A 15505-nucleotide genomic window follows, 5' to 3' on the forward strand; every position below is an offset into this window, starting at 1 on the left:
TAAGGTCTGGGAGGGCAGGGACACAGCCGCTCTTAATGTTTGGCTCACAGCAGACATTAAATGAATGTGGAATGAATGGATATAAGCGCTGCGGTGTAGTCGTCATTACCCCCCAACTTGTGTTTTTTTCTCATGGGACAACACAGTGGATCCGGGGCATCTGTTTGGGAGGCTGTAGGGAAGGTTTGTGGTGGGAGAACTGCCATTCTGCAGGGCAGGATTTGTGGACACAAAACCTCCGACTGGCTTTAGGCAAGGGATGCACTTGTGTCGCGAACACCCCGAGACCCACGCACCGAGCCGCTCCGTCCTGAAAACGGCCGCAGAGAAAACAGCCAGCAGAGAACTAGCGCCCCCGAGAGGGTAGCAGCCGCAAGGTACCTGGGCGCCGCTCCGTACTGCTCACCTGTGAGCCACAGCCGGCCCCTCCAGGCGGAGCCCCGCACGACGCCCTTCCGGATTGGACGCGCTCGAAATCCCGGGGCGGGCATTAAGGCCTAGCGCTCTAGGGGACTGGCCACCCTGGCGGACCGACGTGCGGCCGACGGAGCTGGTTCGCCCGCGGCCCCAGCTGGGCGGAAGGCGGGCCCCTCTCCGCGGGTCCCCTGTCAGTCATTGGCTCCCTGCGGTTTCCTTGGGGACGTGGCGCCGCCGGCGGCCCAGGCCTCCTTCCGCCTCGGTTAGAGGCCGCGGGGAGCACCTCCGTACCTAGCAGAGCGGAGCTGAGGGAGCCGGCGGGCCGCTCGACCCGTGAGTGTGAGCTCGGGAGGGCTGCGGGGCCGGGAGGGGCGGACCGCGGGTTCCTCGAGGATGTCGCTGGCCCTCTAGAATACCCCGCTCCCAGGGAGCCTGGGTAGGGTCCACTGAGCCCCAGGAACAAGAGCATACGGATCTGGAGTGGGAGCCCGGGGAGTGGGTGGACGCCATGAGCTTCTCGTGGTGGGGTATGGGGTCTAGTCTCGTGGGTACTGCTGGAGGTGAGCCGGAACCCCAACCAGCTCTTTCCAGGCTGCCGACTTCGGAGATGACTGGGACGAGGAGACCACCTTCTCAAGGCAAAAGGAAAAGGAGGTGACAGGCCTTGAGACCACTGAAGGGAACCCATGGCTAGGTAAGGTTGCAGACTTTATCCTCAGCTGGGAGCTCGGTGGGGGGTGGCTGGGAGATTGTTACGAGTGAGGTTTGCTCTAGGGCTGCATATGGACTTCGCAGCCTGGTCAGATGGATGCAAAGATCAAAGCTGCATTCTTTTGAAGGCAGATTCAACAATACCTTACAGCTCAGAGCCCCCGGGGTGATAGAGTGAGTGCTTGCTCAGCTCTGGTAAGTGTTAGATTGTAATGTTCTTTCAAATTTCCACTTGAGTGAGGCTAGGTGCCCCTTGAGGAGGTTAAAAAAAAAACAAAAACAAAACAAAAAAAATTTTTTTAATGAACTTTGAAAACAGACCGAGGTCCTTCTGAATTACTATGGAAAGTGAACTTCACAGTTGAGTATGCTTATCCATACATTATAACACTCTGAAGCTTTCAGAAAAGATTAATGTGGATCTGTGGAGCAACAGGTACCAAATGAGACAGTTGTCAAATAGAGTAAGTGGAGAAAGATGCAGAACAGTAGGTATGATGTAAAACCAAAGGAATGGAGATACACACACAGACACACACACAGATATATTACCTATATGGTATGTATTTATGCTTGTGTATACAAGAATATCCCTGGGTAACAGTGGTTGCCTCTGAGAGGGAAATGATGGGGTTAAGGCACAAGACTCACTTTCCACTATATATCCTTTAAACTGTTTGATTTTTTTTTGTTGTGTGCGTATGTTACCTATTAAAATATTTTTAAAAATCAGTTGAATAAATTTTCTGACTATCCAGTTTTTTTGACAGCATTCTTGATGGGAATGTTACAAGTGCTCCGATTCTTCAGTGTTATGAGATTGCACAGGGAGACTGGTGATCTTTTCATTAACATGAAGTTGGTTCTTTGAACTGCATCCCAAAGTGCACTCTGAAAAAAGAGCAGAGAAGCCTTTTTTTATTTATATAGTAGAAGCTCCATGAACTCTATATGTCCTTTTCTAAAATTCGAGACTAAATGAACATTTAGACTTCTGGGGGCATAAATTTTTTGCCTTTATCAGGAAGCGCTTTAATTCAGCTTAAAAACCATTTTTTAGCACTGGATTGTAGAGACTTTTCTTACTAATGTATGTCTCATTTCAGGATCAGTTTTTCCTACCTCTGCCCAGCCTCCTGGTACTTCACTGTGCCCACAGTGAGCCCATTTCCCCGGCAGCGGGTGGCACTCCTAGGACTCTTCTTCATATCCTGTCTCCTTTTGCTTATGTTAATCATGGACTTTAGACATTGGGGTGCTTCATTACCACGAGACAGGCAATACGAAAGGTGAGTCAGCTTTACATCGCTTCGATTGGCTTTGGTGTTGAAGTCATAAGTATTTTGATAAGCTGTTTAACACACTACCACCTTTGACTCCTTTGGGGAATACCACACTTTTATTAGTAAAACTGCATGCCACTTATTACATAAAGAAGATCTTAAGCCCCATTTCGGCAATGTTCAGTTTTGATTCAGCAATGCTGTTGCTGCGTTTTAACCATGAAAGACATCTTTCTGTTTGTCTTGGTGGGCTGACTTACTGGGTGCATAAATGTTTAGGATTGTTATGTACTCTTGATGAATTGACCCTTTTATCATTCTTAAATGACTCTGTTTATCTTTGATTATATTCTTTGCTCTGAAATCTACTAGTCTGGTATTAATATATCAATAGCAACTTCAGCTTTCTTGTGTCAGTGTTAGCGGGTCAGTGATAGTTGTTTTTCCATTCTTTTAGTTTTAGCCTATTTGTGTCTTTATGTTTAAAGTGAGCTGCTTGTAGGCAGAGTTTAGTTGAGTCTTTCTTTCTACCCAATCTGACAATGTCTGCCTTTTATTTGGGCCCTTCAGGCTATTTACATTTATCAATTGTTTAGATTTTAATCTGTCTTGCTATTTGTTTTCTGCTTGTCACATCTGTTCTTTGTTTGTCTTTCCTCTTTTTTTTCCCTTCTTTTGAATTGAGTACATTTTTTATGATTCCATTTTAGCCCCTTTCTTGGCTTATTAGATATAACTCTGTTTTTATTTTTTCAGTGGTTGCTTTAGGGTTTAGAGTATACATCTTCAACTTATTACTTCAAGTAATATTATACCTCTTCACACACAGTGTAAGAACCTAACAACTGTACTTTCATTCCTCTCTTTCCCCTTGGCCTTGGTGCTATTGTTGTCATATCTTTTACTTCTACATATGTTATAAGCTCCACCATGTGTTATTATTTTTGCTTTAAGCATTCAATTATTTTTTAAAGAGGTTTTTAAAAATAAGAAAAAAAGGCTTGTATATTTACCATTTCTGGGCCTCTTCATTCCTTTGTGTAGATTTCATATTTCCATCTGGTATCATTTTCCTTTTGCCTAAAGTTCTTCCTTTAACATTTCTAGTAGTGTGAGTTTGTGAATTCTTTAAACTTTTATGTGACTGGAAAAGTCTTTCTTGTATTTTCCCTTTAAAAGAAATGTTCACTGAGTATGGAACTCTAGGTTGATCGTTTTCTTCTTTCATTACTTTACAGACGATGCTTCACTGTCTTCTGGCTTGTCTTAGGAGAAGTCTGATGTCATTTTTATCTTTGTTCTCTCTGTACATAATATGTCTTCCTCTGGCTGCTTTTAAGGTTTTCTCCTTATCACTGGTTTTAAACAATTCGATTATGATGTGCCTTGGTGTAGTTTTCTTCATGATTCTTTTTTCTTTTTTTAAGATTGTTTTAAAAATTATTTTTATTTTTTAAAATTTATTTATTTTATTTTTGGTTGTGTTGGATCTTCGTTGCTGCGCACGGGCTTTTCTCTGGTTGTGGCAAGCGGGGGCTACTCTTCATTGGGGTGCACAGGCTTCTCATTGCAGTGGCTTGTCTTGTTGTGGAGCATGGGCTCTAGGCACGTGGGCTTCAGTAGTTGTGGCATGTGGGCTCAGTAGTTGTGGCTTGCGGGCTCCAGAGTGCAGGTTTAGTAGTTGTGACACACAGACTTAGTTGCTCCATGGCATGTGGGGTCTTCCTGGACCAGTGAGTCCAGGAAGTGGTGATCTACATAGCTGGAGAGGTAGATCAGGCTGGGCCTATTAAGCCATTTTAGGGGGTTTAGACTTTATCTTAAGGGCAGAGGGAAGACTTTGAAAGGCTTTGAAAAGTGATATGATCAGAAATGCTTTTTACAGAAAGGTCATTTTGATGGCATGGTGGAGAATGAATTGGAACCCTCCAGTAGAGAGATGATGGTGGCCTAGACTTGGGTGGCAGCAATGATGATGAAGAGAAGTAAATGCATCTGAGGGATACGTGGGAGGTGGAGTGATCTGATAGTTCTTATCTACCACTAAACTCAGGTGGCCAGATTCAATAAATACTTATGCTGAATTAATTGAAACAAGTTAGCCACAGAGCTAAGGAACACACAGACTGTGCCTGTGTAATGAGCGTAACAAAATCCTCACACCCTGTAATGCTCTGGCTGAGCAGCCAGCAGCCATATAGCCTAGAGCTCCTTGTTCTTTAATGAAATGTTATGTGCATATGGCCACAAATTACCATGTGTCCTTAAACTTCACTCATGGCTGCCTACATGAGTCATTTAGGAAGCAAACATCTGTTGAGAGCTTGCTGTGTGTGTGACTCTGTGCTAGGCGCTAGGGTACAAAGATGAATAAAACGTGGCCCCTGAACTCATGCAGTTAATAATCTAGTTAGAGAGGCAGATGTGAAGGAATAATTGTTTCCTAATGAGATAATAGTTTAAGTATAACTATGTAGAATCAGGAATAAAGAATCAGGAACTGTACATAGTCAAGAATGAGGAATAAAGTTAAGAATCAGAACTTAATAAGAAGAGGCTTATGAGTAACCAAATTTGATATCACTGAGTTCATGTACTAAGCGCTTATGTACTATACTGATAAGAAAGGCTCTCACATAGAGGCTGTTTACTTTTGTTTTACATACTGTTTTTTTTTTGTTTTTTTCAACTTTTTATTTTATATTGGAGTGTAGTTTGTTAACAATGTTGTGTTAGTTTCAGGTGTACAGCAAAGCGATTCAGTTATTCATATATATATATCTATTCTTTTTCAAATTCTTGCCCCATTTAGGTTGTTACATAATATTGAGCAGAGTTTCTTGTGCTGTATAGTAAGTCCTTGCTGGTTATCCATTTTATTTTATTTATTTATTTATTTTATTTATTTATTTTTGGCTGCGTTGGGTCTTTGTTGCTGCACGTGGACTTTCTCTAGTTGCGGGGAGCGGGGGCTACTCTTCGTTGTGGTGCGCAGGCTTCTCATTGCGGTGGCTTCTCTTGTTGTAGAGCACGGGCTCTAGGGTGCGCAGGCTTCAGTAGTTGTGGCACACGGGCTCAGTAGTTGTGGCTCACAGGCTCTAGAGCGCAGGCTCAGTAGTTGTGGTGCATGGGCTTAGTCGCTCCGCGGCATGTGGGATCCTCCCGGACCAGGGCTCAAACCCATGTCCCCCGCATTGGCAGGCGGATTCTTAACCACTATGCCACCAGGGAAGTCCCTATCCATTTTAAATATAGTACTGTGTACTTGTGCATACTGTTGTAATTAGCTTGGTTCTCTCTTGTCTCAGGACACAGCAAATAATAGCAAGTTAGAATGGTGGTAGTGGGAAGGGTGTGATGGTCATTAGATGTGGGCACACTGATGACAGTAATTAATAACGTACTGACGACAGTGAGGCAGGAGAGAGGAAATTTATTAAAAGTAGACTCAGGGGCTTCCCTGGTGGCGCAGTGGTTAAGAATCCGCCTGCCAATGCAGGGAACCTGGGTTCGAGCCCTGGTCTGGGAAGATCCCACATGCCGCAGAGCAACTAAGCCCATGCACCACAACTACTAAGCCTGAGCTCTAGAGCCTGCAAGCCACAACTACTAAGCCTGCGTGCCACAACTACTGAAGCCCGCACATCTAGAGCCAGTGCTCCGCAACAAGACAAGCCACCACAGTGAGAAGCCTGTGCACCTCAACGAAGAGTAGGCCCTGCTCGCCGCAACTAGAGAAAAGCCCGTGCTCAGCAGCGAAGACCCAACACAGCCAAAAAAAAAAAAAAAAAGTAGACTCAGTAACTCAGAATTTCTACAGACCATTTCTATAGTGCTAAACAGTTCTACACATTTTGTTAAAACTATTTTATTATACAGTCTAATTATTTGTGTTAACGATGACCTTAAGTCAGTGGTTTTCAACTTTATGTAACTGAATTACTTGGGGACCTTTAAAAAATGCAAATAACTGGACTTTTTCTCAAGGTGATTCTAATATGCAGCCTAAGTAGGGAACCATTGCTCTACAGTTTAGTTATATTTATCTGGGAACGAAGTATTGTGGTATAGGGGAAAGAGATTGATTTTAGAGCTAATCAGCGCGTCATTCTCTAGTTGGGTTATCTCAGACAGGTGCTGTATTCTGGGATCTCATTTCTTTAAGTATAAAGTGGAGGTAAAATGCCTGCCTTGTCTTGTCATTTGGATTAAAAAAGAAAAACACCTAGCACTGCCTGGTACATCACAGATATTAGTCTTATTAGTATTATTTGGAATAATCTTGATTTTTCTGTTCTCTAATTCTGTTTTGTGCCCTGCAAATATGCAGTGAAGATAAGGGGAAGCATTATCTCCATTTAAAGTTTTTTCCTTCCAGAATTTCTTTTCTGTGGCGGCTGTTACTACTTAGGCACTGGTAAGCACTAGCTGATGATAAAATGATTAAACAGATAATTAGGAATTGATGAAAACACCTAACACTCAAGTTCAACAGCTTATAAAAAATTAGGACAAGTGCTTGTGGTTGTGATTTTTATATTACATACATTGAATATAGTCATATTTTTTCCAACTTAAATTGTTCTTAATTCACATGATGAAATTATATCAATATTTTATATAGAAAAAATGTTTTAATTTGAATTTTTTCAGCCATTGGTAGAACCTAGCATATCACTTCTTTTTTTTAATTTTTAAATTTTATTTTATTTATTTTTTTATACAGCAGGTTCTTATTAGTTATCTATTTTATACATATTAGTATATATACAGCATATCACTTCTGAGGTGATATGGCCCAGGATTTTAGAAGCCTGCATGGGGGTTTTCCCTCAGTAGTTTCAAAACTGAAGAGCTGTTGTTTTACAAACATATACCCACATTGCTTCTGGAAGGAGAAAGCAGAAGGTTTGCATCAGAACTAGAATTTAGGAAAAGGTAAATTTACAGATTGATGGGTGTCAGTAAGGATAGAATCCAGAATTTTTTTTTTAAATTTATATTTCTAAAACAAACTTTAGTTTTTAGAGCAGTTTTAGGTTCACAGCTAAATTGAGCAGAAGGACAAAGAGGTTTCCCATAAACCTCTTGCCTTCCCCCCACCAACACACACAGCAAAGCTGTTTTTAAGAATAATTTTTGTTAGATGTGTTTTAATCAACTATTTATCTAGCATGTGGCATGTAAGATGGGCTCCAACAACTTCATCATACTTAATTCATATTTTACACCCATTTATTCATTCATCTATTCACTTACTCAACAAACACTGTCTACACTGTGGTATCTAATAGGGTAGCCACTACCCACAGAGGCTATTTAAATATAAATTAATTTAAATTAAATAAAATAAAAATTCAGTTCCTGGGCTTCCCTGGTGGCGCAGTGGTTGAGAGTCCGCCTGCCGATGCAGGGGACACGGGTTCGTGCCCTGGTCCGGGAAGATCCCACATACCGCGGAGCGGCTGGGCGCGTGAGCCATGGCCGCTGAGCCTACGCATCCGGAGCCTGTGCTCCGCAACGGGAGAGGCCACAACAGTGAGAGACCCGCGTACCGAAAAAAAAAAAAAAAAAAAAAATTCAGTTCCTTATTTGTACTAGTCACATTTCGAGTGTTCACTGGCCACATGTGGCTAGTAGCTATCCTATCAGACAGTGCAGAAAGGGAATATTTCCATCATATCAGAAAGTTCTGCTGGAAAGTGCTAGTCCTGGATACTGGGTAAATTGTTAAAATTTATTAATAATTTTTAGTATAAGGGGTGCTTTTAGCATGTATTCATACATGTTGTGCAAGACAAACAGTGAACCGTTCTTACTTAAATGTTCTGTATATTCAGTACATTTCTTTTTCACCTTAATGTTTAATATTGTTCACTTTTTGGTAACCCCACTACTGTCTTTATTAGTGGGGAAATATTTGTCTGGTTGACTTATTGTCCTGAAGAATGTAGCTATTGAAAGGTGGTGCCTTATGTTCCTTTGCCATCTGGGAATAACTGAATGAGCGCTACTGTGTCAGCAATCAGCTCAATACTGACCTTCCTTAGGAGTTTTAATTCTGTTTAAAGCAAGTGAAAAAGAGCCATTACTTATGGTTAGAATAAAAATGATAAACAGATATACAGGTGAAGTTAAGGGTTCTTATGTACAGTGGAAAAATTCAGAGATTTTGCTGGTGAAATTGAAGGCATTTATTTGCATTTATTCATTTACTTGTCCTTAATGGTGTTTATAATGTTTATAAGCAGAGCTTTAAATTATAAATGTTCCTGACTGCTCTGATAAATCTTGTTAGGAGATAAGTAGTAACCTTACAAGATGCTTTTCTGGATATATATTGCTATCATCAGTCATGCACAGCTACTTTGGCTATAATGTCATTATATTTGGTTTTGAGCCTTGAACAGAGTTGGGATATGATGACATTCATCAAAGAAGTGGTAGCTCCATGCTGATGGGGGACCACTTTAATGGACTTTTGGCATATTACTGAGTTCTTTTTGAACTCTAGAAGTGGTAATTAGTGTTGATTTTGTAAGCTAGGTAATGGTTTGGTTAGTTATAGCTCTAATGCTGTTAATGTCTTGAGGATAATGGCAACGAAAAGCAATGTCTTCCAGTTCTACCTTGGGTGATGTATATGTGGGTATCTTTCTTTTCATTGACTCTGCAGTGACCAGAGGGAAATCATGTTTCTCAAATAGAGAGGATATATGTGTGTGAGGCGGGGGTAAGTGTATGTGATGGTGAATCAGATCTCTCCTGGGACGGTGGATGTGAGGGATCCAAAGCTTTTGGAACTTTTCTCTTGGGCTTTAGGTCTTCTTTAGGGGTTGACAGTGCAGTATCAGCAAAGCAGAAGGATCCAGAAATGCACGTAATTAACCATGATGGCTAAGGCTGGGACTGCAAATCAGAAATGAAAATATCCGAGAAAGGACCAGTGATGCATCCGCGTTAGGAGCCTAGACAGAGGAAGACCTTCAGGTGGTTGAAAAGTGTAAGAAGCCTGATTAGGTCATAAGAGGTCAGAATTCCAGAACTTTCTGCGGCCTGAAGCAACTGATCAAGGATTCAGGTGGGAAATGTAACATAAATGTCATCTGGTCCTATCTTTCTCCCTTGTATTCTAGTGTCAGCTGACTTTTTTCTGCCAATGCACACATGGCGACTTCTAAGAGAAGAGAAAGCAAAGTTGAGTTGTACCCAAATGAGAGCTGTAAAGTTGCTTATCTTGACAGGAACCAAAGAGGATGACAGGATGCTTTGGAAAGCCATTGAAATTTTCTAAGGAAACCAACTGATTTTGAATATAGCTATACAAAGACATAGATGAATTATTAACAAACTAGCAGCTTCATATTGTGAGCTCTAGGCCCAAGCCAATCAGGATTGACTGATACGTATCAGAGAAGAGAAATGTGAGGAACATTGTGTCTGTATTGAGGTATGCAGATAAGGTAATTGCTCTTGAGAAGCTGAGAGTCTAAATGGAGAGGTGGAGCAAACAAATATGAAAGAACTCTTAGGGCTCATACTGAAATGTAAGCAAACTGCTTAAAGAGAATGACACTCCACATGTTAGAACAGAAGGAGAAGGCCTTTTTTAGATCATTACAAGAATCAGCTTGTTGAGGGGAGGCTTCTGGAGAACTGGGAAGCCATATCAAAGAAGGGAAAGGGGGAGGAATAGGTAGAGAAGCAAACGGATGTTAGGAAAAAGGTCACGTTAGAGTAGTGGTTCTCAAAGTGCTTACTGATGCTTGGGAGTCTCTGAGACCCTTTCAGGGAGTGTGTGAGGCCAAAGCTATTTTGATGATAATACTGAGATGTTGTTTGCCCTTTTAAAAAATTGTGTTTAAAAACGCATAACACAATTTACCCATCTTAACCATTTTTAAGTGTATAGTTCAGTACCGTTAAGTATATTCACATGGCTATGAAGCCAATCTCCAGAACTTTTTCATCTTGCAAATCTGAAACTCTATACCCATTAGACAACAGCCCCTAATTTTTCCCTGTCCCCAGCCCCTGGTAACCACTGTTCCATTTTCTGTTTCTATGAATTTGCTTACTTTACCTACTTCATATAAGTGGAATTATCTAGTATTTGTCTTTTGTGACTGGCTTATTTCACTTAGCATAATGTCCTCAAGGTTCACCCATGTTGTAGCGTATGGCAGGATTTCCTTCTTTTTTTTAAGGCTGAATCATATTCCATTGTGTGTATATATCACATTTTGTTTATCCATTCATCTGTCATGGACCTCCGAGTTGCTTCTACCTTTTGGCTATGGTGATACTATTTGCCTTTTTCACTGAGTTGACATTTACACTGATGATGCAAAAGCGATGGTGGGTAAAACTGCTGGTGCCTTAGCACAAATCAATATAGAGCACCAAATTATACTAGTAGTTATGGCAGTCTTCATTGTCACACAATTGCAGTGGGAAGAAAAGTCTAATTCCACTTAAGAATATCTTTTTAATATTCTGTGTGACAAAATGGGAAATAGGAATTAATCACTTCTGTTGCCTACTCAGGTTGTCTCAAGGAAAAGCGCTTAGGCAATTGTTTGAGTTGTGAGCTGAACACAGTCATGGAATACTATTTTTCACTTGAAAGAATAACTGTCAGAAAAACTGTAGATTTCAGATGTGGGTATTTCATAGACATTTTCTTGAAAATGAATGAAGTAAAAACCTGTCACTTCAAGGAAAATAACTGTCAGTATTTATTGCCAGTGATAAAATTTGAGCTTTTAAGTGAAAATTAGAAGTTTGGGAAGTTTGTATCTGCCACTGTGAGTTTGATAGCTTCCCAATACTTAAAATACTTTTTTGATAAAATTGGTAGTGATATTCATGAATGTGTGTGGTTTTTTGGTAGAATGAAATGTGTCAACATTAAGAAGATTTGCATAGCTCAGCGAACCAGTATTTTCCAGTATACGATGTGACAACATTACGCATGGGTAAAAGCAATTTAAAGTGAAAGATAGACCAGTGCATTTTAATGTAACAGTATGAAAAGTTCTTAGAGTTTAGATTCCACATTGCAACCAACCTTTAAGAAACTCCACTTGTCGAGTTTCAGTGTGGTACCAATGATCTAAAAAGTACTCTTCCCTTTTCCAACAACATACCTGGGTGAAGCTTGATTTTCTTCATATACTTCAATCAAAACAACTTATCGTAACAGACTGAATACAGAAGCAAATATGAGAATCTAGTTATCTTCTATTAATCCAGACACAAAAGAGATTCGCAGAACTCTAAAACAATGCCACTCTTCTAACTTTTTTGTTTTAGAAGATAGTTGTTTTTCATAAAATATGTTAATATGTAATGAGTTTGCTATTGTGTCTAAATAAATAAATAAGTATTTTTAAATGTTCTGTTTTATTTTCTAACATGGTAAATGTAGATAGATGTACCACAAAAGCTCTTTGGGGTCCAGTAATTTTTTTAAGGCTATAAAATGGTCCTGAGCCCCCAAATTTTGAGAACCAATGTACTGGAAAAAGTTATTCATTAAGCAGGAGGGGACAGGATCCAGAATCTTGTCAAAGAGAAGTAGAAGGGGTGGTTTTCAGAGAAGGAAAGCAGATAAAGGTCTGTGAAGTAGAAAGATTGCTGATGAGAAATGAAAGGTCACTTTGGGCTGGAGATGGATTATCTTGCCTATTTCTCCTCTATCTGTGGCCCACAGATGTCTGCCCAGCTTTCCTGTGATAGAAGTGAGCTGTTATGAGTTGTCTGGTGGATTGTGAGCCCATTTTAGCCCAATCATTTGATTAGAATGGGAAAGTCTGTGGTGGAATGGAATCTTTAGGACTGTAAACTTTCTAGTGTGTAACAGACTTTTACCATCTGCTTCACTTCCTGCAACTCACTCTCATATCAGATCCAGAAAAAAGTTCTACCTGACCCCTATCCTATGCAATAATTTACAGCATTGTATTGAAGCTCAAATATATGTTCTCCTCTTTTTAAAATAATGCATTTTGTGTTATAGAATAGGAAAGGTACTCAGCTCTACTTTTTTGATTTCAGAGCTGTTTCTATACGGTCTTCTTTTCATCAGGTTTGCTTTTCTCTCCAAAGTAAGGAACTCTGTAGTCTGTGTAGCAATGTGAAATCACCAGTAAACACAGGCTAGATTGTTCTGAGAGGTATGACACATAGCTTACTTTTCTGGATTTACTGTGAAGGGAATGTTACCTGCAATTCAAGGCCCCTCACTTGCATGGGCCCCTTTTGTATTTGTAATGTTGAATATTTTGTGTAAAAGAACCTTCCTCCCCCATTATATTAGTTTCAGGCTTCACAAAAGCTAGTTATAAAGGGTTCTATGTAAGGGTCTTGGGGATCTGGGCATTACCTCTAAAGACAATGTTGGATGATAGGGCAGAAGGGAGTTTAGGTGTATTACTTGAAAAAATTCACAACATTACTTTCAGAATATTCATTCAATTATTAGCTCAACCTATGGTAATATTTATTCAAATTTAAAAGAATCTAGAAGGCAAAATTTTAGTCTACCTACCATGCATTATATATTAGCATCAAGAAAGAGCTCTCCGGGCTTCCCTGGTGGCGCAGTGGTTGGGAGTCCGCCTGCCGATGCAGGGGACACGGGTTTGTGCCCGGGTCTGGGAAGATCCCACATGCCACGGAGCGGCTGGGCCTATGAGCCATGGCCACTGAGCCTGCGCGACCGGAGCCTGTGCTCTGCAACAGGAGAGGCCACAACAGTGAGAGGCCCGCGTACCGCAAAAAAAAAAAGAAAGAAAAAGAAAGAAAGAGCTCTCCTTTTTCGAGTAATAAGCTAAAAGCCATTCTCATTCTCACCGGGCTCCTCTTCAGGTGAAGCCTTTGAAGAGGAGTCATCAGTGACGTTTGTACTTTTCAGACCTGTACGCTCTGAGGAAACTTTAATATTTATTAAAGCCTCATCACTCAGAAGAAGGGTTTTACCAGCTTTTAGCCTTCTTTTCTTTCTGGATATTTCAGCCCTTTTCTCCAGAGAGTCTTCTGCTATTTGTTCTCCCAATAGTTATGTAACAAGCACAGCACTGTGCTAACTGCTCAACATACATTTTGGCCTCTCTGAGAGTAGAGACTCCTAACTACCCTCATTTCACAGACGAGGGAACAGCTTGAGAGAAGTAATTTCCTGAAGGTCACAAAACATAGGAAGTGCTAGAGCTGAGACTCAAACCTTGGGGTTTTGGTGGTAACATCTTTACTTGTTCTGTCTTCCTGCTGTCAGCCAGATATCATTCCGCCATGTTCTTCATGTTTATATACAGAAAGGATAGATAAATAGAGAAGAAATTATTAGAATTGCTTTAGTTTTCTAGTGTGCATAGCAAACCACCCTCAAATTTTGTGGCTTAGTATTTACTGAGGCCTAGAAGCCCTTTAATGCTTAGTAAAAGATTTGCTACCCTGGCCAGTTTCAGAACTACCCCCAAACTTAGGGGAGTCTTTTGGTTACCTAATTTCAGTATAAACCAGCTGTTGCCTCATATACATTAGTAAATATGGTCAATATTGTTTCATTCCTTTGTTAGGATGTGTAGTCCCATGTGCCTGGCACATGTAGGCACTTAATGAAGACTCACGAACAGATGAATTAAGTGGTGGTGCTATTTGCTTAACACTAGTTTCTCTTTTTGCCCGGCTTAGGTATTTGGCTCGAGTAGGAGATCTTGAAGCTACTGACACTGAAGACCCAAATCTAAATTATGGACTTGTTGTGGACTGTGGCAGCAGTGGCTCTCGGATTTTTGTTTATTTCTGGCCAAGACATAATGGGAATCCTCATGACTTGTTGGACATCAAACAGATGAGAGACCGTAACAGCCAACCAGTGGTTAAAAAAATCAAGCCAGGTACTAAATGGAATATATTTCATTGTCAGTCTCTCTTATCTGCTACAGAAATGAGAGGACAGAAGAGAAGAGGGAGAAAGAAAGCTACCCTTTTCTTCTGGACGTTCTGGATAATGGGAGGGATTCATTGCTACCCTACTCTTATGAAATAAATGTTTAGGACCTTAAACAGAACCTTATGGGGTATCAGTCTTCTGAGTCTATGTGATCTGCTCTTTAAAGAAAGTATTTTATCTTACTTAAGGAATCTCTGCAATGGCAGACACTCCAGAACATGCCAGCGATTACCTTCGTCCTCTGCTGAGCTTTGCTGCTGCTCATGTGCCTGTGAGGAAGCACAAGGAGACCCCCCTTTACATCCTATGCACAGCAGGCATGAGGCTTCTCTCCGAGAGGTGAGATGCAGGAGAGTGGGTGGCCCAAGAGTTAAAAGTGCAGTTTCATACATTATTCTCTGTGGTTCCCTGGTCTGAAGGCAGGATGTGGGTACAGCACACAGAGTTGACAGGTGGCACTAAGAGACTTCTTGCTCAAAATAGAGCAGAGCCACTCCTACACCCCGTTATTTCACAATCAGTTGATCACACCTCCATGTCGTTTGCTTCTTTGGGATCAATATCTATTTGAGATGGTTGTAATGATTCTTAGTTTTGATTGAGGGTTGGGAGCAGTGGTGATGTAATAAATTTGGATCATGAGGCACCTAGAAGGTGAGCATAATTTCAGAAGGGTAGTAGGAGGGTCACCTGGGGGACTGGGTACCTGGGGTCTAGTAGGAGGGCTCTGGTAGGAATGGGGTTTTCTCTATAACTTTGCCTGACTCCCTGATGATAGTTGGTGCTACTTGCAAAGCTTAGTCTCCATTGCTTTAGACCACTTTTTCAAGCCCTGCTGGTTAAGCCTTTTCCACTTGACCTTGGCAGTTTAGCCTGGCTTTTTGCCACCTGATCCTTCTTCCTTCACTGAAAGAGGAGGAAGACGAAGAGGCAGCAGCTATGCTTAGGTCAGACCCCTCCTTGTTTGTGATTTCTCTCTTTTGACACCTCCCTGACCCCTCCATACTTATTATGGTCTTGAGGTAGGAATGAGCTCCCTTAACTTGAGCACCCATCCTTCTGCAATGTTCACAGTCTCATAGTCATCGGGTATTTTTTATTAGCTTAAATGTTTTTCCTTGATAAATGGCAGTTC

General features: G+C 41.1%; 1 protein-coding gene across 1 annotated transcript in view; it reads left to right on the top strand.

Annotated features, from left to right (window-relative positions):
• Positions 1-537: 537 nt before the first annotated feature.
• The window catches only part of ENTPD7 (ectonucleoside triphosphate diphosphohydrolase 7), a 37866-nt gene continuing 22898 nt past the window's right edge, over positions 538-15505 (top strand). The window contains exons 1-5 of the mRNA XM_060126624.1: positions 538-750; positions 1009-1111; positions 2235-2417; positions 14109-14314; positions 14559-14709. Of these exons, the coding sequence (XP_059982607.1) occupies positions 1104-1111; positions 2235-2417; positions 14109-14314; positions 14559-14709 (548 nt within the window). The 5' untranslated portion in view covers positions 538-750; positions 1009-1103. The remainder of the gene's footprint in view (positions 751-1008; positions 1112-2234; positions 2418-14108; positions 14315-14558; positions 14710-15505) is intronic.

This window comes from Lagenorhynchus albirostris, chromosome 16 (genome assembly GCF_949774975.1).
Source record: "Lagenorhynchus albirostris chromosome 16, mLagAlb1.1, whole genome shotgun sequence".
Classification (NCBI taxonomy): Eukaryota; Metazoa; Chordata; class Mammalia; order Artiodactyla; family Delphinidae; genus Lagenorhynchus; species Lagenorhynchus albirostris.